This window comes from Ammospiza caudacuta, chromosome 11 (assembly GCF_027887145.1).
Source record: "Ammospiza caudacuta isolate bAmmCau1 chromosome 11, bAmmCau1.pri, whole genome shotgun sequence".
Taxonomy (NCBI): domain Eukaryota; kingdom Metazoa; phylum Chordata; class Aves; order Passeriformes; family Passerellidae; genus Ammospiza; species Ammospiza caudacuta.
In genome coordinates, this window is record NC_080603.1 from 12,401,793 (window position 1) to 12,428,267 (window position 26,475).

General features: G+C 40.8%; 1 protein-coding gene across 2 annotated transcripts in view; it reads right to left on the reverse strand.

Annotated features, from left to right (window-relative positions):
- Window positions 1-246: 246 nt before the first annotated feature.
- Window positions 247-26,475, reverse strand: part of SPHKAP (SPHK1 interactor, AKAP domain containing) — a 46,522-nt gene continuing 20,293 nt past the window's right edge. The window contains exons 3-11 of one of the 2 annotated variants that reach the window (XM_058812255.1): window positions 20,732-20,791; window positions 17,692-17,826; window positions 15,100-15,355; window positions 11,103-14,826; window positions 7,673-7,852; window positions 5,696-5,782; window positions 4,637-4,689; window positions 4,368-4,552; window positions 247-2,371 (exon numbers count right to left, since the gene is read on the reverse strand). In XM_058812255.1, coding sequence (XP_058668238.1) covers window positions 2,228-2,371; window positions 4,368-4,552; window positions 4,637-4,689; window positions 5,696-5,782; window positions 7,673-7,852; window positions 11,103-14,826; window positions 15,100-15,355; window positions 17,692-17,826; window positions 20,732-20,791 — 4,824 coding nt within the window. In that variant the 3' untranslated portion in view covers window positions 247-2,227. The remainder of the gene's footprint in view (window positions 2,372-4,367; window positions 4,553-4,636; window positions 4,690-5,695; window positions 5,783-7,672; window positions 7,853-11,102; window positions 14,827-15,099; window positions 15,356-17,691; window positions 17,827-20,731; window positions 20,792-26,475) is intronic. The other variant, XM_058812254.1, reaches the window with a different exon arrangement.

A 26,475-nucleotide genomic window follows, 5' to 3' on the forward strand; every position in this document is an offset into this window, starting at 1 on the left:
ATCTCTTGAATGACTTGTGGAACCCAAGTAGCTCTGTCACTGAGACAAGACCTGGACCTTGCTCTGCCTTGTTTTGGTCAGAGCCATGGATCAGATTTGTCATTGAGAAGCTCCAGGGATGGCAGGCAAGTATTTAATAGGTCAAAAAAATCCATAGCTCATTTGTGAACATTTTAGGAAGGCAAAGAGGACACACATTATAACATAAATTTATTTCTGAATTAATTGCAACATTAAGAACTACTGTACAGAGAAACTGCATCACACTGTTACAACTCTGTCATGATATTTGTGCTTTGTAAACATTTATTCTATCACAACAAAAAATTGTATACTGACAACTAACTGTATTTGGTTTAAAACTAAATACACTTTCCCATTCATTAACTCAAACAAAGCACTTTATAATTCTTGGTGCTTTTCATTAGCTCTCAGCCTCAGAAATGCTGAGCATTCAGAGTTGCCACTCATGTTAGTGGGAGTTACAGATGCTCAGTAGTTCTCAGGGGCTGGCCCAGTGACTCCAGTTATGTTCAGTGTTTGCAATGAATTCACTTTTCTTTTGACTGTAAAGCGACCTCTCCTGTTCTGTTTATACTGCAGAGTAGATTGAGAATTACTCATGTTATTTAATGTTCCTCATTAGATTTTGATTCACTAACAATTTGTATTTTGTAACAAATGAGTGATGCAATCATGCAAGTTTTGTAATGGTTTTAAAGATAAAACTGAGAATATGGCTCTTTTTCATAAATTATTTAAAACTACTTCAAAATTTTCAAAAATATTTAGTGCAAAAGGATAGGTTTTTTTTTTTTCAAGGAATATTACAGAAGCATATACTGTTATATGGAAAATAAAACTTCTCTTAAATAGTTTTTTGGGAAAAGCAGGCAGGTATTCTATTCCACTATTTGAGTAAGAGAGATGAAAAGTATTTTCAAAAAACAAATTGCAAAAGAGCTGTGATGTTGTAAGTCATGTTTACATTTAAATTCACACCCAGTCTCTTTGGCAGAGTTGAGAGAATGTATTACTAAGTACATGATATCAACAGATCATCTCAACAGGACAATAGCAGAATATATCTTATCAAACAATTATAGAAATGTTATAGGAATGTGAACTCTCACACATAGTCCAAACAGTTATCTTCAAAATGAACACATATGTCTGCTGAAATTTTAACAAACATTTTGCTTTTTTCTAAGTTACAAAAATTAACCTTGAGAATTTTAGGACAAGATGGTGCTCTTTTAAGATCTGCATTTCTTCACCTCATTAACAATTTATTCAATTACACTAAATTAAAATAGTTCTTTTTTTCACTGCTTTGAATTGATATGTAAAATGTTACATAGTGCTTTCAACAGCAGCACTTTAGGTAACAGCTGTACTATCATGATTCCCTTTTACCAGGCAGGGACACTGAGGCACAGAGGTGAAATGACTCGCCCGAGGTCGCAGGGCTGGGGCAGGACAGGGCTGCTGCCCTGGCTCACAGAGCTGTGTGCAGGATCTACCATGTGTAGCTGTACTGAACTGCACTGCTTCCCAGGGAATCAGTCTTTTAAGGATAGGAACTAGGAGACTGGATTTTATTTCTTTGGGAAGGTTGCAGGAGTCAGGAATAGCTATGGAAGAGAAATAAACACATGGGAAGAAACTAAAATGTGTTTTCAGCAGCTTTTTATTGTGTTGTCTCACTGCAAAGGTGCTAAGTGTTCAAAAGCTTTTTTACCCCTTAGCAGATTATGGGGATTTCAGAAACCCATAAATATTATCTAGGGACAAGGGTGCCTCCAGGCATTCTGAAACACACTCTGCTTCTAACAGTTAAACTGTACAAATATCAGTGTTGTTTTAAAACTGAATGGTAGGCTACTATCCCATTTTACCTGACTGATTTAATTAAATTGATGAAAATTGAATATATTAGATAATTAAGTCTTTACTGTGTAGTTGATTAATTCAGGAGGCTAAAAATCCATCCCCTCATAGTACAGTGCATCCTACAGCACAACATCTCAAGAGTCCCTCATGACACAGACACAATAAATTCAGATCCACTTCGCTCCTGGGTCAGTTGTGGCACGGACTTGTGCTGTTCATGTAGAGTTTGTACATTTTGCACATTTTATTCAGTGATGTTCAGAAATCAGAGCATTACACAAACCACTGCTTATTTAAACTGGAATAAAACAGGAGAGCTGAACCAGGAGCTTTGTTAGCCCAGCTCAAGCAGCCAGTCAAACAGGCTGGGTGTGCTCTCTCTGCCCTCCTCGCTGAGCTTGCAGTACTGCACCACGGCTTGGAAGATATCCCCCACCTTCCAGGACTTCCTCTGCACCAACTGCACCACATCTAGAAACTAAATAAAAACAACACCATGAAATACACTTGAGATTTGGTGAACATTTTCTAAGGTTTGATGGAATGCATAGACACAAACTCTTGTCAGCCTACCCTTTGTAAATGTACAGCTGTTTGAGGGAGTGGGCACCATTCAGTGCACAGCAACATCAACGTTCTTGCTATTGATAAAAACTTAATTTCTCTAGTTCCATAGCTCCCCAAAGACTGATGGGCTCTCATGACATTTTATAAATTGACTGCTTCTGTCAATTATTTATTTATTGCAATGAAAGTAAAACCAGACAAAGTCAGTCTGATCAAGGATCACTATTTGCCATGTTATCGACAACTCATTGTCAAAATAATGGAAGTGAGATTATCCATCTTTAAAAAATATTTTTACATTACCAATAGCTATATTTTACTTTATGTTTAATTTTCTGTACTTCCATATATATATGCCACAGTATTTTAAATATTCAAATAGTACTGGTGAGAGGGAACTCTGTGTGAAATTTTGTCACATGAAGACATTTATCACAGGTGTGTTTTAAACATAGGCAGTATCTGTATTTGGGGTTTTTTTTTAATTTCTTGAGAAACCAGAGGTTAAATATATGTTCTTAAGCAGCTGTAAAAAAAATCCTGAGTTTTGTCCACTTGGTACACAGGGTCATCCATCTGGTCCCTTTTTCTTCTGAAGCACATAAATGAAAATCAAAACTTTTCAATTTTTTGAATTGCACAGTAATTAGTTTGCTCCTTCTGTTTTTAGTTTTAGAGCACAAAAGAAAAGATTGTTTCTCTTGTTAGTGTAGCTATTTGCTATTAACATACTGCAGCCTAAACTTTTAATATATATTTTAATGATATTTAATAGGCACGTGATTTCCAAGAATGCTGTTGTAGGCAGGATGTGCTTCATTATTCTCTAGTGTATTTTTGCAATTGAATTAACTGTTTGCCAAAGCACATGGGTAAAGCTGACAGCTGTTTCTTTAATTAGATGCAATTTGGACTGTTGCTGTTGAATGCATTTTAAATTATGTTTATGATTCCCAAATGCATGTACTCAAGAAAATCAAACAATATCTCTGCTACTCCAAATGATCTTCCCATAAGAGACCAAAATACTGATTTGTAATACTTTTTTCATTAATTGACTTAAACACTAACATGTTTTTAAGTCTTAAAGCTTAAGCTCTCTTGCTGATCTTGGAAATGGGTCTCTTTTCAGGTCTTTCCTGAGTTGCTGTGGTTGGTATTTGGTGGGGTCTACAAAGGAGCCCCAGCTGATCATTCAGAAATAGAGTTTGCACTTCTTGTGGCTATTTTGGACTTCAGTGTTGCTCCTGGCTCTGGCTTGGGCTAACACCTCAGGAGGTTTCTCAGTCATCTGTCTCTCCACTCTCTCTGGAAAGAGACTTCTGCTCTCAAAAGCTGCACCCTCAGCTGGAGCAGTTTATGAACAGCCAGGCACAAGTCCAGACCAACCTCAGGCTGCTGTAGTGGGTGTTACAGGCAACGCAGAACCAGCATAAGGACTGAAAATCTGAAGTCCAAACCATGTCTCACATTATAATGACCAAGTAGGTGAACATTATACAAGTGATGTCTACACAAAAATGTTTTTTATTTTTATTTTTTCAAACCTTTGCACTTAAACTCCATCTAAGCCACGTGCAGCCTTTCAAATGCAGCCACATAAAGGACTCTGTTAATGCTGCCTTGGGCATTAGTGTTTAATGTATCATTGATATGATAAGGTGAACAGATTCATCAAAGTATCATGGTGACATTTTCTTATGCCATAGACAATCTGCTACATATTTCACATCCTTTAAGTTCTGACACACCTGTCCTCTCATTCCTTTCTCTCATAAACAGTAGTGTTGCCATCTTGCTGTAATGAAGATGTTTTTGCATCTGCTTTTAAGCTCAATAACTTCAATAAATCATAACTGTTACAGTTATGTAGACATTAATAGTATGCCCAATTCTGTAAACGTTACCTTTTCAATTCTGTTTTCCTGAGATTTCTTAAAATAGATAGTTGGAATTCCAAGTTCAGAAGCAGCAATCCACTGCAGGGTGGCTCGCAGCTCCACGTCAGGGCACTCTGGCTCCAGATCAAAGTTTATCACCAGGAGGTCCTTTTGGCAGTTGGCTGTTCCCACTGAAAGCTCAGAAGTACTTTCTGGAAAAACAATCCCACTAGTTACTGTGCAATTGCTTGTGTTATCTTCAAACTGTATGTTTTAATTTATATAGTTCAACTTACCCTCAGTGTTTTCTGTCTGTTCTTTAAGGAAAACCTTTTCTTCTACTAATTCACTTAGAAACAAACAACAACAAAGCTTATTAGTCATACTTAGGAACAGTCTACAACATTGCTTCATGATGAATAAACTTCTCCCTCAATGCAAGACCTAGAAAACTGCAAGAAAAAGGTTACATAGGATGAAACAATAAAATGCTGAATATATTTCATTATTTAATCTGTGAATCAGGAAAAACTGAACTGCAGCATTTTTCTGTAGCAGGATGAAGTACTTGTATTAGTTATGTCATGTGTTACATTTCACCAGGATCTGTGCATCTTTAGAGTTCACAAAATGACAAGCAAATGACATTATGGTAAGACACAGCAAGTCTCATAACCTGGGTGGAAATGCTGAATTTCCAATGTCTGTATTTTACTGTGACAAATTTCTGATGTCACTGACTTCAGAAGTTGCCACGTTCAGTATGTGATGTCCTTTGTGTAGGTTTGTGCAGTGGGTGTGCCCTGGCTGCATAATGACATTCACCAGCTGGCAGGTTGTACCAGGATCTTTAGTCAGGATGCACTCACACATCTCTTGACAACTGAACTGCATGTTCAGTAGAAACACTCCCAGAAACAACAGGTAAAATTACTGTGGGCCAAATTATTATTGTTATTATTATTGGAAAGAATGCTATTGGGTTTTTTAAAAATTGTTTTTAATTGATCCTTATTTGCTTGACTTTCCTTGGTATTACACTAGAGTTTTGATAATATCTGAAGTATTCAGAGAAGAAGGTTCAAGAACAGAAAAGTGATAGCACAGAGAACTGTGTTTTAGACAGGGTGGTTGATGGATCTGTGTTCTCAAGAGATCCACCTGACTGGGTTTTCCTGTTATTTTTCATTGTCTGGTGCCCTCACTCTGCACAGACACCTGCATGTGCTTTTTTCTGAAGCCATGGGCAGGCACAGCAGCAGGTGCAAAGCAGGGCTTGGCACGGTTTCGGTGGTGTAAATGATTTGCAGTTAAAATTGGACTAAACATCAAGTCTCACTTCAGTGACTACTTACTTAATCATAGGAGAAGATGGCACGTTCTCCTGATAAATTTCCAGGTCCATAATGCCAAGACTGCTAGTTGTACTGCTGTTGCCATTGCTGACAAAGCAAAAGTTTAAGTATTAGTGCCAAGCTGTGCTGAACATGTCTCCATACATCTTCTAAAAAATTATTTCTGTACAAAGCAAAGTGGGGAGGAGCTCTGTTCTATAAAATCAATTGTGCTCAGCAAGTGGTTCCCTGAATAAAACACACTAGTCTGCTTAAAGTAATGAGGCTTTTATTAAAATAGTTGTAGATCAAGCATGTATCAGGTGCATCAAGTGATGCTGTAAATTGCAGGGAAAAAAAGTGGACTGTCTTCTTGTGAATGGCTTATGCAATGAACACTTGGCCTCAAACAAAAATGGAGTCTGAGTCCTTGAAAAGAAGGATTAGCAGGTACAGAGATGTCCTGCAAGAAACCTGCAAAGATCCAGCTCCCTGTGAACATGGGGAGTTCAGGAGCAAGGCACTGGCTGCCCATCACACACTTACCTGAACGGTGAGTCCACACAGGTAACCAGCAGCAGTTTCAGTGTGTTGCATCATACCCCAAATACTGTTTGGGGTCTGATGGAACCCACAGGTATAGGGATGGCCCCTCATTTTTCTGACTACTCTGAAAGACTGAGATTTTAATTAAAGCCAATTGTTCATTGGGACCACAAATACAAAGAAGTATTCTCTTTGGCTTCTTCACAAGGATGAAGTAGCACACTTGAGGATATTTGGAAAAAATATTACCAGTTCACTTTATAACATAATTATAAATGTGACAGTGAATGTTTATGCAGATACTGTGATAGTCTCATGGACAGGTTGTGAATTTGCTGGCTGCAAGTCAATTACCATGAACAAATTCTGTGTGGCAAGTCACAGTGAACCACTTAATTTTTACTGAAAAACCAACTAACAGTATTTTCCCCTACATTAGAGGGATTGATTAGACAGTTCCTTTCCTAATCAGTGTGTTGAGACAATCTGAGACATTGTCAGCATGCTGTGCATTCAGACTTGCTGTAGCAATTTCTGTTCCAGTGCAGAGCTGAAAGGCACAATACTTCAGCTCCTTCAGACCAAGTACTTGTTAAAGGTTGACACTGTAATAACAGGATGAATGTTCAGCTGCACTGACAGCCATGTTTTGTTCAGTCATTTCAGCCAGCCAACAGTGCTCTCTGACAGAGACTCTTTCTTTTCCCTGCTTCATTACCATAATGTCTTCCCTCCTTGTCATCTTAATACTTAAGAGAAAGATGTAATTACTTGATAATATTTTGAAACATAGTCTAAGAGCATGTGAAGGAAAAACCTTACTCAATTTGATGCTATGAAAGGGCTGAAGTCAAACTACCACCACTCTATATAAACTCCAAGGACTAAATAACATTTTCAAACTTTTGTCATGAGTTGAATTGGAACAAAATTAGGTCATAGTAGTAGGAGTTCTTGAATTTGTCTACTCAGGGAAAAGGTGGTCATTTTCTATTAATTTGCACCCCTGTGCCAGTCTAATCAGATCAGGGCTCAATCTTTGTTCTCAGTGCATGGATTTCTGCTGGGAATGGCAGTTTTGTCAATCTTGGCTAAGGAGGTGCCAAGATAAACATTAGGCAAACAACAGCAAATAAATTAAAAGAGAGACTATAGAAATTAACTTGTACAATGGCCTTTTTGCAGTAGGACTGAGACACTTTAGTGATGCCAGAAGGTTTTTTTCTTTGTCTGAATCGAGCTACTCACCAATAGCAAAAAGACCTGGCTGAGAGAATCAGAACATGGGTAATTTTTTTCCCTTACTAAAAAATAAAGAGATAAAGTCTGCCATTAGACATTCTTTACAGTATTCTGAGTAAACCTCGAGCTGTTGCCTCTCACTGCTGATGCAGGGTAGGCTTGGTGGGCAGAGCACAGGGTGCAGGGGAAGAGACAACGTGGGCTGGGTACCTCAGGGAGCGCTCGCTGAGCTGCAGGTAGCTGCTGGTGTCATCAGGGTTGTCCTCATCGTTGGCCAGCTGGGACCAGCTGCCAGTGCTCTCTTCACTGCTGCTGAGATGGGCTGGAAATTCTTCAGCTGTTTTGGTCTCTCCGATGATTTCAGCATCCGATCTGCTCTGAGGGCTGCTGCTGGCAGGGCGATAGGGAAGGCACATTGATATTGTAATACAGGCAAACAAACTGGTGCCACCAATCTTCAGGCAATGCTGCTCATTAATGTCAACCAAGCTGCAGAATTATACACATGCAGAAGATTGGACAAGCTTATAATTTATACATAGAGTCCAGCAGAACATCTGGCCTGAGATGCTCTTAAAAAAGGACTTTCTTATGACTGCTATAAATAAACACAAACCCTAGATTTAAGTATGCATAGCTTGCACAGAAAGATTTAGCATGTATAAAAAACCTGATCACTGTAAAGGTTTATTGCTTAATGCACTTCAGTCAATCAGTGATTGAAATATGTGGTATATGTTACTGCAGAATGACAGAATTTCTTGGAGATATATATTGCTGCTAAATCCCTGTCGTGCAATGGGTGAATAAAGTTCTTGACAGGGTTTTCTACTTTATTAAAATTGTAGATCTGAGAGAAGTGAAAGTAGGAAAGTATTGTGAGTTGTGAATCAGTAATGACTCTGAGTCTGCCATGTCCTTAGGATCTTCACTGCTTAGGCTGAGGAAGGACAAAATATTACAACAGTCAGAAACCAGATTGAAGATGTAGCCCAGACTGAGTTTAGAAAGTACAGGGTTAAGGGAAAAATGCTTTAATTCTGCACACTTGACATGTCACACATGTGTCTATGCAATATATATGTACACATGCTCCCAACAAACACAGAAACAAAAAAAGAAACTGTATTTTTCCTCAGTTTTTACAGCTAAGCTGGGCTTTTGATTCAAAGAAAAACAATCAGTCCCTCCAATAATTATATCACTGTAGTGCCAGAATAACAAGTAAAGCAAAACTGTAGTTTTGTTATATTCACTGGATAGTCTGCATTTGCAATTTAGGGATTAAAGCAATGTTATGTTATGTTCAACACTGATAACCCTCTGCAGGATCTCTCTAGAGAAGTTCTTGCCTTCAGACCTTTATCTGAAGCTGTGGTTAAGGCATCTGCTTTCAGGTAAAGCAGAAGGTCACACCAGAAATCTACTGCTCCTGAGTAATCACCTTGATTAGGCATATACTGATACAGTATCATTGTGGGTATCTCTTTTTGCCAAGCTCTCACTCTCAGAGGTTGCTGCACTAATGCTGGATGACAGAGAAGCAGCCTGAGCAGGGAGAATGGGAATTGCCTGCCTGGGGCTCTGCTCCCCTGGCAGTCAGCTCTGTCAAACCCCCGAGCCTGCCACCCCCAGCCTTGTGCCCAGGGCTCTGCCCCTGCCCTCTCTGAGCAGCCAGGCCACAGGGCAGGGGTGTCACTCAGCTTTGTAGCACAGGACAGGCAGCTCCTGATACCTGGTCCAGAACACAAGAGATTTGTGTGGGTGATGTTTCTTGGCATTTTGGGTTTTGTTTGATTCATTATGCAATTACATCTCACACCAGTGATGCTTTGAACTGACAGTTCCCCACTTGTGAACAGTCACTTGGAACAGTTTCTGTGTAACTGTGGCTCTATTGCACTGCCTACATGCAAGAAACAGCTTTTTTTCATTGCTGAAGGTCTTCATGGCTTTTTTTTTTCCCTAATTGACTCTTTCTGCTTGACATTTTGCCTGGAGTCCTATGTGCCTGTATCTGAACTAGCAAGTAATTTCATGCAGTAGGAGTGGATCAGAGCAATTTCTACTAATGCCTTTATAGCTACATTATATATATTTTTAGGTTTTCACTTCAGCCTAGACTAAGTCCAGACAGCCATGCCACAAATAGTTCAGATCTGTGTGAAGAATCACTGGAGGCTTTGCCTTCCCAGCAAGGATAGGAGCACATCTGGAGAGCACTTGGGCAGCTTCTATTTGAGATTGCTTTGGAAGAACTCTGCATTTCATGCTGCAAATGAGGCCAATGGACAGAAATGGAGGCAAGTTGAACCAGAACTGCACAGATTGCTGAGCCAAGATGCTCAGGCAGATGTAGCCTCTGCTTAGCAATTCTGCCCTACCAATCCTATTGCTTTAACCATGTCATAGCCATGTTGAGAACTCTGCTTCAGAGGCAGAGGAAAAGATGAAAGGGCTCATAAAGTGTAAAAATAACTTCATTTTCAAGCAGTCAAGATTCCAAATAGGTGGATTTCTAAATTTATCTTACTAAAAGCATGTTGCATTTTAAGGAGGAGGAAGGTTAGTGCAGGAGTCAGTATGAAAGACCAGTGACACCACGGTAATTATCCACCCAATTGCTGCCGTACACAGGGAAGTGCTTACAATCTATCTGCTTTCTCATTTCAAGCAGAGCTTTGTCAAATGCTGAAATACAGCCCCGCCTAGAATAAAATGAGCTACAAAATGGTTTCTAACACCAGCACCTGCACTTTTTCTGCCACTCTGAGATAATGAGGTGCTGCAGTGCTCCAAGACTGGCAGTTTAGAGACCGCTAAAGGAACAGATGCAATGAAGTACTGTGATAAAGAGACAACACCTTGAGAGAGAGCATTCCCTTCACCTCAGAGCACCCACAGCAATACTCTGCATTTGCACTGCACTCTCATGATGGCTCACACTTTACCTCAACAAAAGCACGCTGCAGATTTCCTTACAAAAGGAGTACAGCTGTAAGGAGAGGGTGGTAAGCTGTGATGTAAACTCCATGAAAGGACATTAAAATAAAATGCTCTTTTCCCTATCTAAATTCTACCAGAGAAGTCTTGAACTAAGAGGTGAGGGCTACTTTTATTCTTATTTTTCCTTCACTAAAGAATTTTTACTACTTGTAACTCCAGGCTGCAAACACAAAGTTAAACCTCAAGCTCTCAAGAAGTCTGCTCTTGTTTCCAAGTACACAAAATGTTACTTGCAAGAAGCATAGCAGAGAACTGTCTGTTATACACTAGCACTGATTTTTATTTATCTGTTTTTTAGTTCAGATACCAGTCTGCGCTAAATAAAAGTTTAAACTTGGTCCGTCTTTCCTGCCTTATAGGAGACATAAATGTCTGTAGAAAGAGAGCTTGTCTGTGCAGTATTAGATTTAAATCTTAATACCATAATGTCATAGTCAATATAAGTTTTCTCCAGAAAGTGTCACTGTGACACATGATTGGGTGATTTTATGCCAAAAGAAACTTGTAGTCAAAACTTATCCTGCTTATTTCTTTACAAGTACCACTCTTATCTTTTTCCTTTATCAAAATAACTTTTACTGGAAAATAAACCAAAGACCAAAGCAATGTGCTGATTTGCTGTTTTGTCACTTACCTACTTACTGGGGAACTGGAAACCATGTGTTTCCCATCTAAAGCTTCTGGAGGCTTTTCTTTGCTCTGATGCCTCTTTCCAGATGGGCCACATGAAGTTAAGGACTCTGAGTCTTTATCTGGCTCATCTCGTTGATCAGTTTCTATCTGAATTAAAGGCACTTCCCTGAGCTGTCCTGCAGGGAGGCTTCCAAGGCTCTTCACATGCTCTTTTTTCTCATCCAAATTTACCTCCTCCGTTTTGGGTTTGGGCTGTATCTGGGTTGTGCTTTGGGGATGTTTGCTTTCCACGTGTTCTCGGCTCGTATAATCAAAGGAATCCTGCTGGACAACAATCAAACTTTTACCACTTTCAACAATATTTGCAGCCAGTCTTTTTGCATACTGTTCCACATGTGGTGGAGAATCACTGTAAAACTGGTCTGCTTCTGTAGCCTCTGCCTCATCTGCGATGATTTTGTTCTTGCGCATCAGGGACTCGATGGAGCTGGCCCAGGTCTCGTGGATCAGCATGTCTGTGATCTGGTCAGTCTTGCCTCTCTGGTACAGGCACGAGTCAGACTTGCAGAGCCCTGCAGAAGCCACGGTACTGACGGGCTGGACACTTAGGGAATCTTGGCGGTGGTGGGCGAACCCATCCAAGGAATTTGCTTTAATTGGGACATTCACTGTGAGCCTGGAGCCTGAGGATCGACTGTCGGGCATTGATGACTGCCTGAAGCAGAAAGGTGACCGCAGAGAGGGCGCCAGCAAACTGCCACACCAGTCCTTTGAATTCCGAGAGCATGATGCATTGTCTTTATTTTCCTTTTCGATTTCTCTTAGCATATACCTATAAAACTCTTCTGTTATACTTTCTGTGCTGGACTGTTTGGATGGGCAACTTGGTCTTACGTTAAGATGGCCATTTTTCTTGGCTACCTGTTGCAAGGCAGAAGTTAAGATATTGTTTGCATTTTTTCCTGCATAATAATCCAGTAATAAGTCAAAACCTCTTCCTTCGTTTTCCATCTGGTTCACCATAAATCTTGAAAATTCATCTGTAATGCTTTCACAACTAGACTGCTTTGAGACAGAACTTGTCTGGCTCAGAGAGTGACCAAAGCTGTTCATGAGGCCTAGGGTGTTGAAAGAGGCTTTGGAATCGGAGTCCTCCTCTGGTATGCTCTCACAGCTTGAGGCCTTGGCTCGGCTCCACCTTTCACAGTGCAGTCTGTTCCTGGGGTGGTTTGGACCTTGCCAGATGCTATCAACCATGGAGAGTTCAGTGAGGTTCATGATCTTGGCAGCCACTTCATTTGCAAAGAGATTGACTGAATCTGGTGTATCCTCAAGGTTTATAGATTCATCTACTACCCGATTCATCAATTTTTCCTTTAGCTCAGGATGCTCATCTGTTTTTCTTTTGATCTCACTGAGCCGAGGTGCCCTGTGCTTCCGAACCACAGAACCGTTGGTATGGGTTTCCTTCTTCCTTTTCATGGTTCTGCATGATAAACTCTGGGTCACCAGATATTCATTGCCTCTCTTCCACGCACAGAACCAGGGTTGCTTGCCATTTGAATTTTCTAGACAAATGGCAGCTATTTCTGTTGCCATAGAGACAACTGTTTCTGCCAATTCTTCCGCAAAGTCTGTTATACAATATTTGTCCCTTGAATTTTTCACCTGTAGCACAGGCTGAGAAGGAAGCAACACATGGTTTCCTAACAAAGACAAGCTAAGCTGAACATCATTATTTAGCACAGAATCACACTTAATCTTGGCTTGGTTTTCTGTATTTATGGTGGCACTGGAAGACAGCTGTTCTTGAACACCGTGCCTGCATTCACTGCTTGCAAGAGTATTTTCTCTGTCTGAAAATGATCTGTAGTCTTTCTTCTGATGCTGATTGTTACTCTGATTTGGGGATTTGTAACATTCACGTGCGGTTCTTTTCAGGTATCTCTTCTTGGGAGATGTTTTTGCACCAAGTATGTTGTGCCCTGTATCTCCACTTGGTTCTGAATTCAGTGCGGAAACTTCATTGCTATTTACGTCTTTGATATCACTCTTGCAAGTGCTTGTGACCTTTTCAAGATCTTTGCTAGTACTGGTGCTGTAGGATGTACCAAATGGCTGAGCAGCAGAGTGATCAAGGGGGCTGTGTGAAGTTTCACAGGCTGTTACCAGTGTTGGCCATCCTTCTGCTCTTGTTACTTTCTCTGCTTTTGAGCCTTCGGAAAAGAGAGGAGAACACTCTTCAAGTTGCCTTATGTCATTCATCTTCTTGCAAGTGAAATATATTATATTAAAAAGTAACTCGTTTGCAGTCTCTGTGAAAATGTCTTGTGTACTTGAGCCATCCTCTAAATGGGCTTGTAGCTGTTTCTGCTTCCTAACCTCTTCCATAGCATGTCGTAGAATAATATTGGATAAGTTTTGTGCAAGTTCATCCCTGATTACTCCATCAGCACGTGGAATACGTGGTCTTGCTGCTGTTTCAATAATTTTCCTGTTCATGGATTCCATAAAATGCCCTACATTTTTGTATGTGTTGGGTTTTGTCAGAATTACGGATGCCTCTTTGAGAAGCGCTTCGGCAATGCTCTCATTCAGCTTCTCCATGCTGCTTCCTACAGCTAAGCTGCAATGCAGGGTGATGGCTGCAGAGGCCTGAGCAGCAGACAGAAGTCCACTGGAAGTTGCAGGGTACTTGTCCTCCTTTGTGTCCCCCAGGCCACAGATGGCTACAGCACTTGCCACTTGAGTCATGCCACAGAGTGCAGACGGGAATGAATATTCCGTGCCAGTGCAGTCGAGGAGCTGTGAGGGTGCTGCGTGCACCTCCTCATCAGCAGCCACTCCACTTCTCGAGTCTGCAGCTTCCTGCTCCCGGCGGAACTTTTCTGCAGCCTGGGGACTGGAAATGGTTCCAATGACAGTGGCTGCACAAGCCAGAGCCACTTCCAGTGCACTTTGGTCTTGTCCATTTGAGTGTTCTTCCTCAAAGTAATCTGAAACTTCAGCAGAGCTTTCTTCCTCAGCCCAGTGGCTCAGGCTGGGGAAGGCAGACCCTGGCCAGTCAGGTACATTCTCAGAGCTGTCTGGACTTTGCACTATGACAATCTTTGGGAGTTCATTCCACGATCGGGAAGCAGATGCATCTTTTGACTTACAGGAGCTTCCCACAGAGATGCTGACTGCAGCCTCCTCACTGAAACTGGGTCGAGACTGTGACAGTCTAATGAATGCATCCTGCAGAACAGATTCTGCTAAATTTGTGGCGTACTGCCCTGTGGTCGCCTGCTCATTCTGGGAGGGAGGATCAGTTTTCCTGATCCCTGCACAATCTTCCCCATCTGCCTTGCTGCTGTGTTTTGCTGTGGGGTCACCCCGAGGCTCCTCTTTGGCCATTTTGGTTACAGATACATCTTCTAACACAACTGCTGAGTCTTCACTGCCGCTAGTCAAATTAGTAGTACTAAATGGTGAAGTACCTTTTTCAGCTAATTCCTTCTGCCACAGTATTTCCTGGTCTGACTTAGCTTGAGGTTGTGAGATGCCATCTTCAGCCACAACATTCACAGTTTCAGAGACCTGAGCAGCTGCATTATCTTTATTAATGCAGTTCCCTTCAAGAATGAATGGCAACCTGGCTTTTCTATAGTGAATGTTTTCAAATCCCTTTCCTTTACTTTTTTTGACATCTGAAGATGCTTCTGAAACATTTAATTTTTCATGACCTGTTGAGAAAAATTAAAAATTAGTTTTTGGAGACTAACTTGTGACTTCTAAAAGAAATGAGCTGTACAACTTTGTAGTCCATTACTGCTCTGTAAAAGTACTGCACAGGCATGTACCTTGTCTTTGAACAAAGCTTAAAAAACATGAATGGCTGTCCATTTTCTAAATTACATATGCATGAATTAACATCAAGTGCAATTTCTGTGAGCATTGCTATAGCTGTTTTGCAGTATGAGCAACAGCACAATTATGCTCAGTCCCCCTGCTTTTACCAGCTTTATATTCATCAGCCTCGTTGTCATCCTCGAGGTGCTCAGAGGCTGTGAGGAAATCTTCTTCTATTGAGGACACAGAGCAGTTTGTGTCATCCTCAGGCTTTAGGACACGAGTTTCAGTCTGCAGCTGCCTCTCCTGAACGAGCTCAAGTCCAATCAGAAACTTGTTTATTTCAAAAATGATGCAGCTTGCGCTGTTCCTCCTGTCCCCCCTCGCACACTGAACCAAGCAGACATCTGCCAGCCAAGGACACTAGAGGGGAAAAGAATCTCAGTTATTCAATTAAAAATAACACTTATTTTAAGCTTCCCTCTCTATAAATATCTCGGGAATGTTCTGTTGCACAGATGCCATACGATTTGTGATTTTGATGTTAGTAACAGTGTGCAGTTACACGTATGCCAAAATAAGATTCCTTGGACTGACAGCTTTTGCTATACAAGTGTTTTAGTAGAGAACCCAGCTGTATCACAGGGGATTGTTTGTTTTCAATCAACTTGTTGTTTTAATGACAGATAATTATTTGATGTTAGTCATCTGACATGCTGTTATTAATGACCTCACACTACCTGTATTACCTCTCTGGAGGGAATTGTTTGTGGGCATGAAATCCTTTTCAAGGTCACTTCTGTTGCAGTGCTTGTTTGAAGACAGCCCTGTAAATACTGACCTGATAATTCTGTGAAGAGCAGGTCACCTTTAGATGTTCCAACAGACCATTTTTAAATAGTGTTTTATTTTGTTTCTTTGCTGCTCTCCCTCTTTATCCAAAGCCCCATTATTTCAGGCCAATACAACCTCCCACTGGAAATGGGGATCCAGTGCACAATGTGTTCAGCCTTTATATAAAACTGCCTTCTCTAGAGAAGCTGTACAATTAAGTTGAATGCTGGACAGAAACTGAGAGGAAGGAACTCTTGTTGTCCTCATTTTACTGATATGAAAACAGTTGGACATTTATACAACAGAGCTGAGTCAATGTCTCTGCATGGGACCATGCTTGTTGTATGGATGGATCCTGAACCAAAGCCAAGCTTCTACAGCTTGTCATGCTTTGAACTCAGGCTCCCAGGAAAGAGCCAGCTTGGGTGGCACCAACTTTGGACTGGATTGAGGCAGAAGTTTTAGGCTGTGCAAAAGATGCCCTGGACCCTGTGGGCATTTGCACAGTAGCTAACATAGGAAGGTGACCCCATCCTGGACCTTTTGACTGTGAATGCAAACCAATCATCTACTAATAAAGAGAGTGGGATGAGTGTTACGCTAGATTAACATGTTCATTAGCTTGCTCTTCCTTTCCACCTAAAAAATGTGTCTGAAAAGAAAACCAGATAACTTAGTGTGTTAAAACAGAAAAGATAAATTAGATAGCTGCTATGAAATTGAATCAGGCTTGAGCATGCACGGTATTGTGAAAAATGCTATGAAAAAGAGATGCAGCTTTAGATCAGACATTCCCTTGCTTTTTCCCCAGTCCACATTTTGTGGGGTTGTACTTGTGAAAACGGCTTGAGGGGGAGTAGCATAAAAATCCTTTTACAAAACTCTGCCAGTCACCTTACAAATGAATTTCTCTGAAAGCCAAGCAATAGGATGACTGTGGCATATTTGGCCAATAAATCTCATCCAGTCTCAATGCAAAGCTTTACTCGACAGACATTTATTTAGTTCCTCTTTGCCTCTTGACTCCACTCTCTGTGAGAGGGCTGCCTGTCTCAGTGTCTCTAGGCTTGTGGAGACAGGGGTAACTTGGGTATTTCAGTTACCTTGTTTGGGCCTCAGACCACCCCTGTGTGGATTGCAACATCTTGGGATGTGGGGTTTGGAGCTCCATTGCTCCCACCACAGCCTTGTGCCTGTATTTGTTAAACATTTCTAAACTCAGCCATTAGTCATGAGTGGCAAGAAAGCTCAATAACCAGGTAACTGCTCTCTTTAATGATCAGCTTATTGGTAAACTATAAAATTCAGTGCTCTTTGAAATACAGCTGTCACAGGGTCTGCTTCAGGAAGGCTTTTGTACACAAGGTAATTTCAGTGAAACAAAGTTCCCTTATTTTCTTTTCTGCGGCAGACAAACCTGGCAATACCTGTTCACATTTATTTTGATTGAGAGTTTTGTACTCCAGGGTAACTCTGCAGTTTTAATGAAGCTGAGAGGTGAAGATGGATTGGGAATGAAAGTGGGAAGTGGCAAGGCCACTGGAAAGGCCGGTGCCCTGGCCCAGCTCTATGCACAGAAGTATCACCTCTTTCCCTCTCTGCTGCCCTTGAAATCTGGCCTTACAAATCAGTCATCTCTGCCAGCAGTGCCTGCCTCCCCTGAAGGATCAAGTGCTAACGTGGCTTAAAGCATTAGCAGCTGCAACCCAGATCTGCAGGATCTCTCAGCTATCTTTGTGTATTTGGTGTGTCCCCCTGCCGTGCACCACACTTAAATCTGTCTGACAGAGGCTGTTTGTATGTTCACAAACTTCCACTCATCTCACACTGATCTCAGGTCTTTGCTTTCAAGTTCCTTTTTCCCATTTTCTAAATTCCACCCTTCACAGGCGTGATGTGATCTTAAAGCTGAGTTTGGCTCCTACCTGGGGAACCTCATAATCGGCCTGGAGGTTTCCTGCTGTCAATCCACTGAGCAGGACAATTTCATTTTCCTTTGGTGGCTGTACGTTCATCGAACTGATCAGCTTGGGGAGGCTGGGTGAGACACTGATCAGCTTCTGTAGAAGGAAACAGAGTTTGTTCTCAGGTAATGAGGTCTGAGTTGCACAGTTAAAAATATTAAAATAAAATATCACTTAGAGGAATCCTTTTAGAAAGCTCACTTGGTGAGCTTCAAGTAGATGAAGAATAGAACTGGCAGCATTAAAATGGGCATTCTTCTTTTGAGACACCAGACAAGACAAGGATGATTGTATAAACTTTTCCTCAAGTGTCCAGCATGACAATCTGCCATCCCTCACATTGTCACATGGTAAACAGCTCGATTGGTTTGGTGCATCTTAATAGTTCCTGTTACACGTGAGTTCCTTAGACTGTGAAAAGTGTCTCTCTCATGGTCTGAAACACAAAAGCTTCAGTAGGCATGGTAATGAGAACAGGGCAAATCTTGTTTTCCTCCACACATATGACTAGCAATAAACCAGAGGAAGTTACCTGGAAATTGCCAACCAAACTGATGCAATGATAAACGTGGAACAGCAAAAATATTTGAGATAGATGAAATGCGCCTTTCTTTGCTGTTACACTGCATACCTTCATGACCTTCCATTTGTAATGATACAGTCACTCCCTATGTGTTATGTATTAGAGGCAAAAGCAGGAACAGTCACAGCATCAGTGATGCTATACAGGAGATCTGAATTGCCCCCAGCACGTGCAGGGGACATTTGTGCTCCTCTGTGCATGAAGGCCAGGCCAAAAAGGCAACACCTGCTCTGAGGGTGCAGTTCTCTCTGCCAAGGACCTTGGTGTCCTTGTTCTGTGAGCAGAGAACCAAGGCTGACCCCTCAGAGCAGGAGCAGAGTAAACACCACCTCCATTTGCTGCACCACCATGGCCCACGTGTCAGTGCAGAATGTGCGGCAAAGCCCTTCAGGGAGTGCAGATTTGGGCACCCAGCCATCTGCTTTAGTTACTAACCAAGGCAACAATACTTAATTTTTTTTTTCCTTTTCATCCTGAAAATATTAAGCCTGCAGTACTGTTAGTTCTCCTTGGATTGAATTAGATATAATAAACCATTCTGGCTTAGAAAAGCAAAATCAATAGTGGGAAACAGTTCACTTTTCAGGGGAATGATCTTCAGATGAGACTAAGTATTTTTATGTGACATAACTGAATTCAGTGCTTCAATTCAGTTTGATGTTTCACTGTAGCATAAAAAAGTTCTCATCATTTATTTTTTTCTTTAAAATTATAACCTTTCTGTTATCACAGACACTTCCTGAAGTATCTCTGTTTTTCTGCCTAAATAGCCCCATTTTATCAGATTTCTAAGGTAGGAAATGATGGCATTTTATATATCTTTTACTTCACTTCTTTACCTTTTCTTCAGAAAAAAAGAAAAGAAGTCTGAAAGGACAATTATTTTACACAAAACCCTCCAATTTAACCCATTCCAAAAGTTCCATCAGTGATACAAAATCCTAACAGTATCTATTAGTAAATCAAGTACCTGCTAGTAAATACTTATTTCATATGCACAACAGCTGTGCTAACATCTTCAGAAGTCTTCTCAGAAATGCTTTCACCACACCAGTGTATTGCATAAAATTCATGCCACTCAATGCTAATTTACAAAACCTGCTTATTACACTAAGAAATGGGGATGAGGGAGTTTCCTCTTGGAAAAGAATGCATAGTACCTGTGCTAGCAGGGGATTTTTATTACCTACACTGAAAACTGAGAACAGATGTCTAATTCTAAGACTGAGGGAGAAACTTTTTTTATTTCCTCTCACAGCTTTTGTTCCTCAACAAACACTGTAAACAGCAATAAAACCACCACATTTTAGAAAACAACCAGTGCTTCTGTGGCTTCAGTAAAGTAAAACCTCTCAAGCTGTTCTGCACAGTTAACTCGCTGATTCAACAGAAAAATCATTTTGCTGCAAGATGCCATATTTATTTTTGACAACTGAATTTTCACAGATCCAGGATGCAGAACACAGCACAGAAAAACTGTTCCTGCTAACAAATGACTTGCAGGAGGCATCAAGGCTCCAGCACTGGTTGTTCTATGAGTTAGAAGTGTTTCCAGCAAATGAACTGTAAAGGTTTAACCAAGGAACTCCCTGGGTACTGCCAGGAGATCCCACCTGAGTTCACTCACTACATATTGCTTCTCTATTGGTGTGCACTGAGCCAGGATGATAAAAAGAACTGATAAAGGAAGATGTAAGCACAAAAGTGACACCAGGCCCTTTCTTTAAAATGTGACATCTGCAGATTTATTGGTTTTTATTCTGGAATGGTATGTGTTTTAAATATCATATCATATCATATCATGATGTAGTTTGTCTCAGTGCTTATAAAAGAACCAGAGTTTTTTACTGCTTTTAAAAAATTTATTTTTTCCTACTCTTGTAAATTTCAGTTAAACAGATCACACACACATTTAGTTCTGTTCTATCTAGACCCTCTCCTCAAGAGTACATAATCTACCTCTGTGGAGTCTGACTGAGTAAGACAGCTCAGCTGAACAAGACCTAGATGAGTGGAAGATTTTCAGGGGCTTTTTGGCTGTAGGACAGAGAAAGAAATCACAAACTGGTGCCAGAGCTGGACACCAGAAACTCTTTTCATGTAGTATTATGCCAAATTAAAAGAAAATGGATGCATGTGAACATTCTCTCATAAAGGCAAGAAATCTACTCATATAAGTACTGTGAATTCAGACTGCAATGATTCATTACAAATTTCTGGGATGGGAATAAGAAATGATATGTAACATAGTCCAGTGCTGAGACAATTTCAGATTCCTTATGCATTGCTCTCTGTAGCACTTAAAAATCTAGGGTTGGCTTTGATTTGCTCATAGAATTTTAATCTTTATTTTTACTAGAGAGCCCTGGTAGGCCTGAATAGATCCATTGTGCCTGTTTTTAAGACATAAACAGTTACCTGTTTCACTTGCTCATCGCTGCAATCATCTCTGTTGGCATCTAAATTCACAAAACAAACCTGTAATGAGAAAAAAAGAAAAAGCACTTTATAAAGTTGTATTAGAGTGGCAGCAACCCTTTTAAAGTCACTATTTTTTCATTTTCTAGCCTTGTAGCTGAAGCCTTTCACTGTGAAGCTTTTTCCTAGTACAAGAAAGGTAGGAAGGTTTGTAAAGAAACAGTGGAATAGATGTTAAGAAAGGAGGAAAAAAGGAGTAAAAGTCATGACTTTATCTGTGCTGACAATTGGCTTGTCTGATGAATGAGCAAATGTTGCAAATAAACTGTAATACAGAGAATGTCAGTAAAGGTAGAGAAAATGGTAAAAATACATTTGATCACATATTTGATAAATTCTTCATGTCTTGTTTTTCCAATGACTTCTTCTTTCAGTCACTTGTTGCTAAATGTTTTTAAGTAAGTGCAATTGTGAGCTGCTTTTAGAGTTTTCTGCACATCACATAAATAATCCAGTACCTTTCCTAACTTTCCAAAATGTCTATGAGAAGTTTAACATTTTATAAAAGCAATTCTAAAAACTTGGTTCATGGGGCAATATTCCACAGGAAATTTCTGCTAACTGGCACCACAGGTGCAGAAAAGCTGAACTGCCTGGTGAGCAAGTTCTTCACCAGAAAGTTCTACTTTTGATGACAAGGGCTTTTGCCACTTTGATTATTGTAAGTTTCAGTGAATATTTAATGGTAGTGAGATTGACTTAAACACAAACTTCAGATCTAAAGACCATTTAATTTGTGAGGATTTCTATTTTATTATATGCTTACTGGAAGGCCATTTTCTAATAAGAAAATCCCCCTCCAGCTCTGAGTTAGAAGCAGGGACTCCAAAACCAGGCTGACTGAGGTTTATGAGAGTTTGGTGTTGTCCTCATTTAACCCAAAGCCTAACACAAATTCAAGGCACAGCTGAAGCCAACACCTGACTCCAAATAAATTGCAGGCCCAAATTTTAACATAAAAGAGCTGAGTGATTTTTTTTTTTAACTTCTTTTCCAGTGAAGAGGAAATACTTTCCCTAATTCCATGTAAATATCCCATAGAAAATGAAATTGCTCTAAATTATCTCCTTCACCAACACTGTTGTGTTTGGCACCCAAGCTCCTGTTGTGTGCCTGCTTTTACACCAAGACAACCCTGATTTCATTTTATATATGCACATGCCATATGTACAGATTATGACCATCTGCAGAAACAGCCAGCACAGCAGATGGAAAGATCCAGCCAGTGCTCCCATTATAAACCACAAAAAAACCCAGTGAAGAAGAAAGCTTTTTGCCCTTTTAAATAGTTTAATGTCATCTTTATATGAACTTACAAACATATTTTCCAGCATTTTTTAGCAAAAATATTTCTGTGTCTGATAATGACAACAATCAGGATATGCCACTGTCATCTGCTGAACTCTTAAGAAATAGTTATAAAAATGTCTAAGCTACAAAATAGTAAAAATATCCTCTAGCAACATAGTGTGGTGGTTATGTAATGTCCTAAACATGCTGCAGTTGATTAGACAAACACTTCTCTTACTTTCTACTGGGTTTTCACATGTAGGCATTTCTCATACCAACAATAGGTAGTTACCAAATAGTGTCATTAGAAAATGACACCCATGAACTTGTCCATGACAGTGCAAGATATGAATTTATCATGAGTGAGTCTGCAGGTGCATGGAGGTGTTTTTGCTTAGGGAACCACCAGTTTGGCCAGGGAAGGAGAGGGGGAAGGTGTGGGGCCAGTCTGAGTCCTCCCCAGCAGGGTCGCCCCATGTTGAAGGTTGGGCTGTTACTGAGGAGAGCTGTGAAAAAGCTGCACAGAGCAGTTGTGTTTTCAGCCAGACACCAGATTCTCTGATAAACCCTGGTTTGCCCTTTGCTGCCTCCGTGGGGTGATGGCTCATGACTTTGCTGTGATGAGCAGTGGCACTGACTGCCACCCCAAAGCCAGGCCCTCTCCAAGCAGCCAAAACAATCATCACCTTTGTTCAGGTGTGCCTGGCACATAACTCACTCATGCCTCAGCACATGAAACCTCAGTACAAACAGGAATATCTGGTGTTTTAAGTCAAATTGTCTTTCTTTTTTTATGTTTAACTGATTTTCAGAACCTAATGAACTTGCACTAGAAAACCTGTGGCAGAACTGAATCAATCCAGCTTCCAGATACACTTGTCAAGTTCAATTGACAGTGATTTGTTACACTGCCAAAGCAGTCTTTTAGCATTTCCAGTTCTGTGGATTTTGCAGTTTTAATTACAGGCAACTTTGAAAAAAAGCCAGTTTCACAGTGGTGAAATACACTGATGAGCTCATTTACTTTTTCCATTTGCTGGGAGCAGCAGGCAGGACTAGATGGGGAGGTACTGCAACCATAAATCACCTCTAGAATCCCATCCTGGCCTGCTCTGCACTACTGCTTCCTTCTAGGAAGTTCACTATGAGGATCTTTTTGTTGGAGATACTTCACCAGTGGTGCTCAAAGAGAAAATTATCTATTATGAAAAATCTCTCCCTGTTTTCTGCTTACATAATACAAGTTTTAAGCTCTCATTAGCTTGCCTTGCTTGATTAACTTCTAGTAATTATCAGGGACGCCTCCATTGAAACAAGGCAAAACAACATGAGAGAACAATTAATAATCTTTAGGATGGAAACACTGCATAAATTATGAAGGAAGAGCCAAGGTCAGGTCAGGATTTGCTAACCTCAATTTAATTCTGATTCTTTTTCTTTGTATCAGATGCAGCTTAGTTTAGCTGCAAGCCAACCTTCTCCTCATCATGGTATTTTTAAATGTCAGTCCTTTCCCAGCCACTCCTTTCCTTCTTCATACCCTTGACTTCCCACAAACACCTTTTCAGTTCCAAAGTGTGTCTGCTTTCCACTTACACTGATTTTCTCTCTGGAAATCACACAGAAATGTCAAGATATCGCCCTTTTTTCTGTCTTAGGAAATACTTATTTTGCAGGGAGAAAACAACAAAATTTAAATGGTGTTGCATAATACAAAAAGGAAACAACTCCTCACCCAAATTCAGGCTTTACACAGTGAGAGAGTCACCCACAACTTCCCGGGTAGGTGCCAGTGTCTGCTTTTGGTTCAGTCGTTTTTCCAAGTGTAGAAATCCCATTTGCTCAAGAGAGAAAAGAGCTGTTCTTGTGGGGAACAGGTACCACTGCACTGAAATGTAGCACAAAGCAGGATGCTGCATGTCCCTAAACCACCTAATGCACTGGCACACTGTGAATAGAACTCTTGCACTCTGCAGAGTCTTGTACATCAGTAGCACAGATTTGGGTCTGACCCCCAACCTTCCTCTCATCAAACGTTTCTACTGGGATACTTCCAGCCAGGTTATCATCACTAACTTGCTGAGCTCTTGAAGAAGTCTGTATTTTCCACAATCATATAAAAATCAAATAGAGAAACTAGTGGGTTTTTTTTGGGGTTTTTTTTTTTTTTTTTTTTCAGATTTTGCATGGTAATTTCTATGACTGGTAAGACATGCACAGGGTAAATTCTATGGATCAGTGGAGTCCTGAAATCTGCTCTTGAGTTGGTGCAGAAATTATGTAAACACCTCACTTCTTAAAAGAACTATACATTAAGCAATTATTTTTTATAAAATATTTAAGGATGTAATGTAAACACAGTATCTTTTCCTCACTGCCAAATGGCTCCAGGATATAGTTAACCTGCTAAGCAAAGCGAGCCAAATCCTGTGTTCTGTGCTGTGAAGGACTGTGGTCAACACTTGCTTGAAGGGCTGCAGGAGGCAGGCTTTTTTCCCCCCATAAAATCAAAGACATCTATATTATACCACCCTCCCAAAAATTTCAATATCTATTTTAAAAGAAAGGAAGAGACAAGACTTGAAAATGAGAACTCTCTACAGATGGCTTGTGCAACCTGAATTTTACCTCATATGCCCACATTTATGCAATGCAGTGTTGCTGCCTGACTCAGTGAACAGCAAGCCTGCAGAAAGGGGGAAATTATGTAGAATCAGAGCACTGTGTTTCTGCCATTTTCTGACATTTGAGCCTATGACTCTGTAACCTAAAGGACACTCCTAAGCAGAGTTTCTTAGTTTCTAATCCATTAGTAGCTGGATTAGGACAACACAGTTAACTAGACTATTAAAGTGGTAGCAGGAGTGTATGCAGGTGACACAAAGTGTTTCATCCCTGTCTCTCCACCACTGCCCCATCCACCTGATCCCCAGCTTTGGCCTCGGTGTCCCCAGCAGGCTGGGTTTGGTGCCACACCCCTCACCACAGGCTAAATGTCTGTGCAGATGGTTGGATTTGCACCAGAACTGTGTAGAACTCTCCATGTTCTGTGCTGTCCTGGTTGGTATTTCAGGGTGTAAATGCTGTCTTGAAAATGAGTTTATAGAGTTTTAATCTCTATGAACTGTGCTGTTCTGCCTTTCCCATCCTCTTCCTGACACATCACTGAGTCAGGATGAGGCATGGGAGTCAGTCAACTCATGCCAGGTGCCAATTCAGACACCCCTCCAGACACTTAGAGAGAACAACTGGTTTGGGATTGCTCTGCTATCTGCCCATAAAACTCATGTCTAATTTCCTACAAAGAAGTAAAAAATGTAATTAGCCCCAAGAGAGATCTCAGGAGAAAGTGGTTCTGAGCAGGCAGTTCCTGGGTGCCAAGTTAGAGCAGTGTAAATGCCCAAACCTGAGGATGTGCAGGACAAACTGTGGCATATGAGAAGGTGAGCACCTGCTGAGCCCAGGGCTGAAGGCAGTTTTATGCAAAAAGCCAGTTCAAGTGCTGGTGGGAATGCAGCCCTCGTGGCAGAGAGCTGCAGCAGCAAGTGCAGCTCCAGAGCAGGGAAGGCAGGATCAGACTGTGCTGCCCCTCCCAGTCGGAGCTTCCCCCATGGTTTTGTTCCCTTTAAAAGTCCCCATCTGCTGCTGAGCAGAGTGCAGTGGCAGGAGCAAAGGGCAGCTGTATGTCAGGACAGCCAGCTGGGTCCTCTCTGTCCTGGTTTGGGACAGGTATGCAGCTCCCCAATGTCACTTTTAAATTACCCTGCTGTGCTTCTTGCATCTTGCCTCGCTGCTTGGGAGGGACATGCAACCCACACCAGTGCAGTGATTTCTAATTATTATTTAGCATTATCCTTTGAAATACTAAAGGCTTGGCATTTTATTTCCATGCGGTTTCTCCTCCATATTTTTGGGCAGGGATTGTTTATTCTCAGGGTGTGTGCTGTTCCTTATACACTATTATTCTAAACACTTTATCCCTTTTTAAATGTAGGACTGTGAAGGTGCAGTTTGTGAAGAGGGTGATTGAATTTTACATCAACTGTGATTGCTGTGACAGTTGTTTTAAGGATTTAATGCAATCTTTGACCACAATAATTTTTGCTCTTAGCAATAACTCTGTGATAGGATGGCAGATTTGAAATTCTGAACCTATTCTCATCCTAATTTCATCTCTGTAAAGTAGAAAAAAAATACAGTTGCTCTAAACTTCTATTAGACTTAAGTCTGAGTCTCCTGGCTTTAGAAAGATTAGATCACTGTAATTTCCCCACAGCACAATATCAGAATAGAGCTGCTCACTGGAATGGTGACTATTTCAGAGAACCTACAGCTGCACGATGGGCTCCCTCAGGAGCTGAAGTCAGTGAAAGCCCGAGGAAAAAATATTGTTT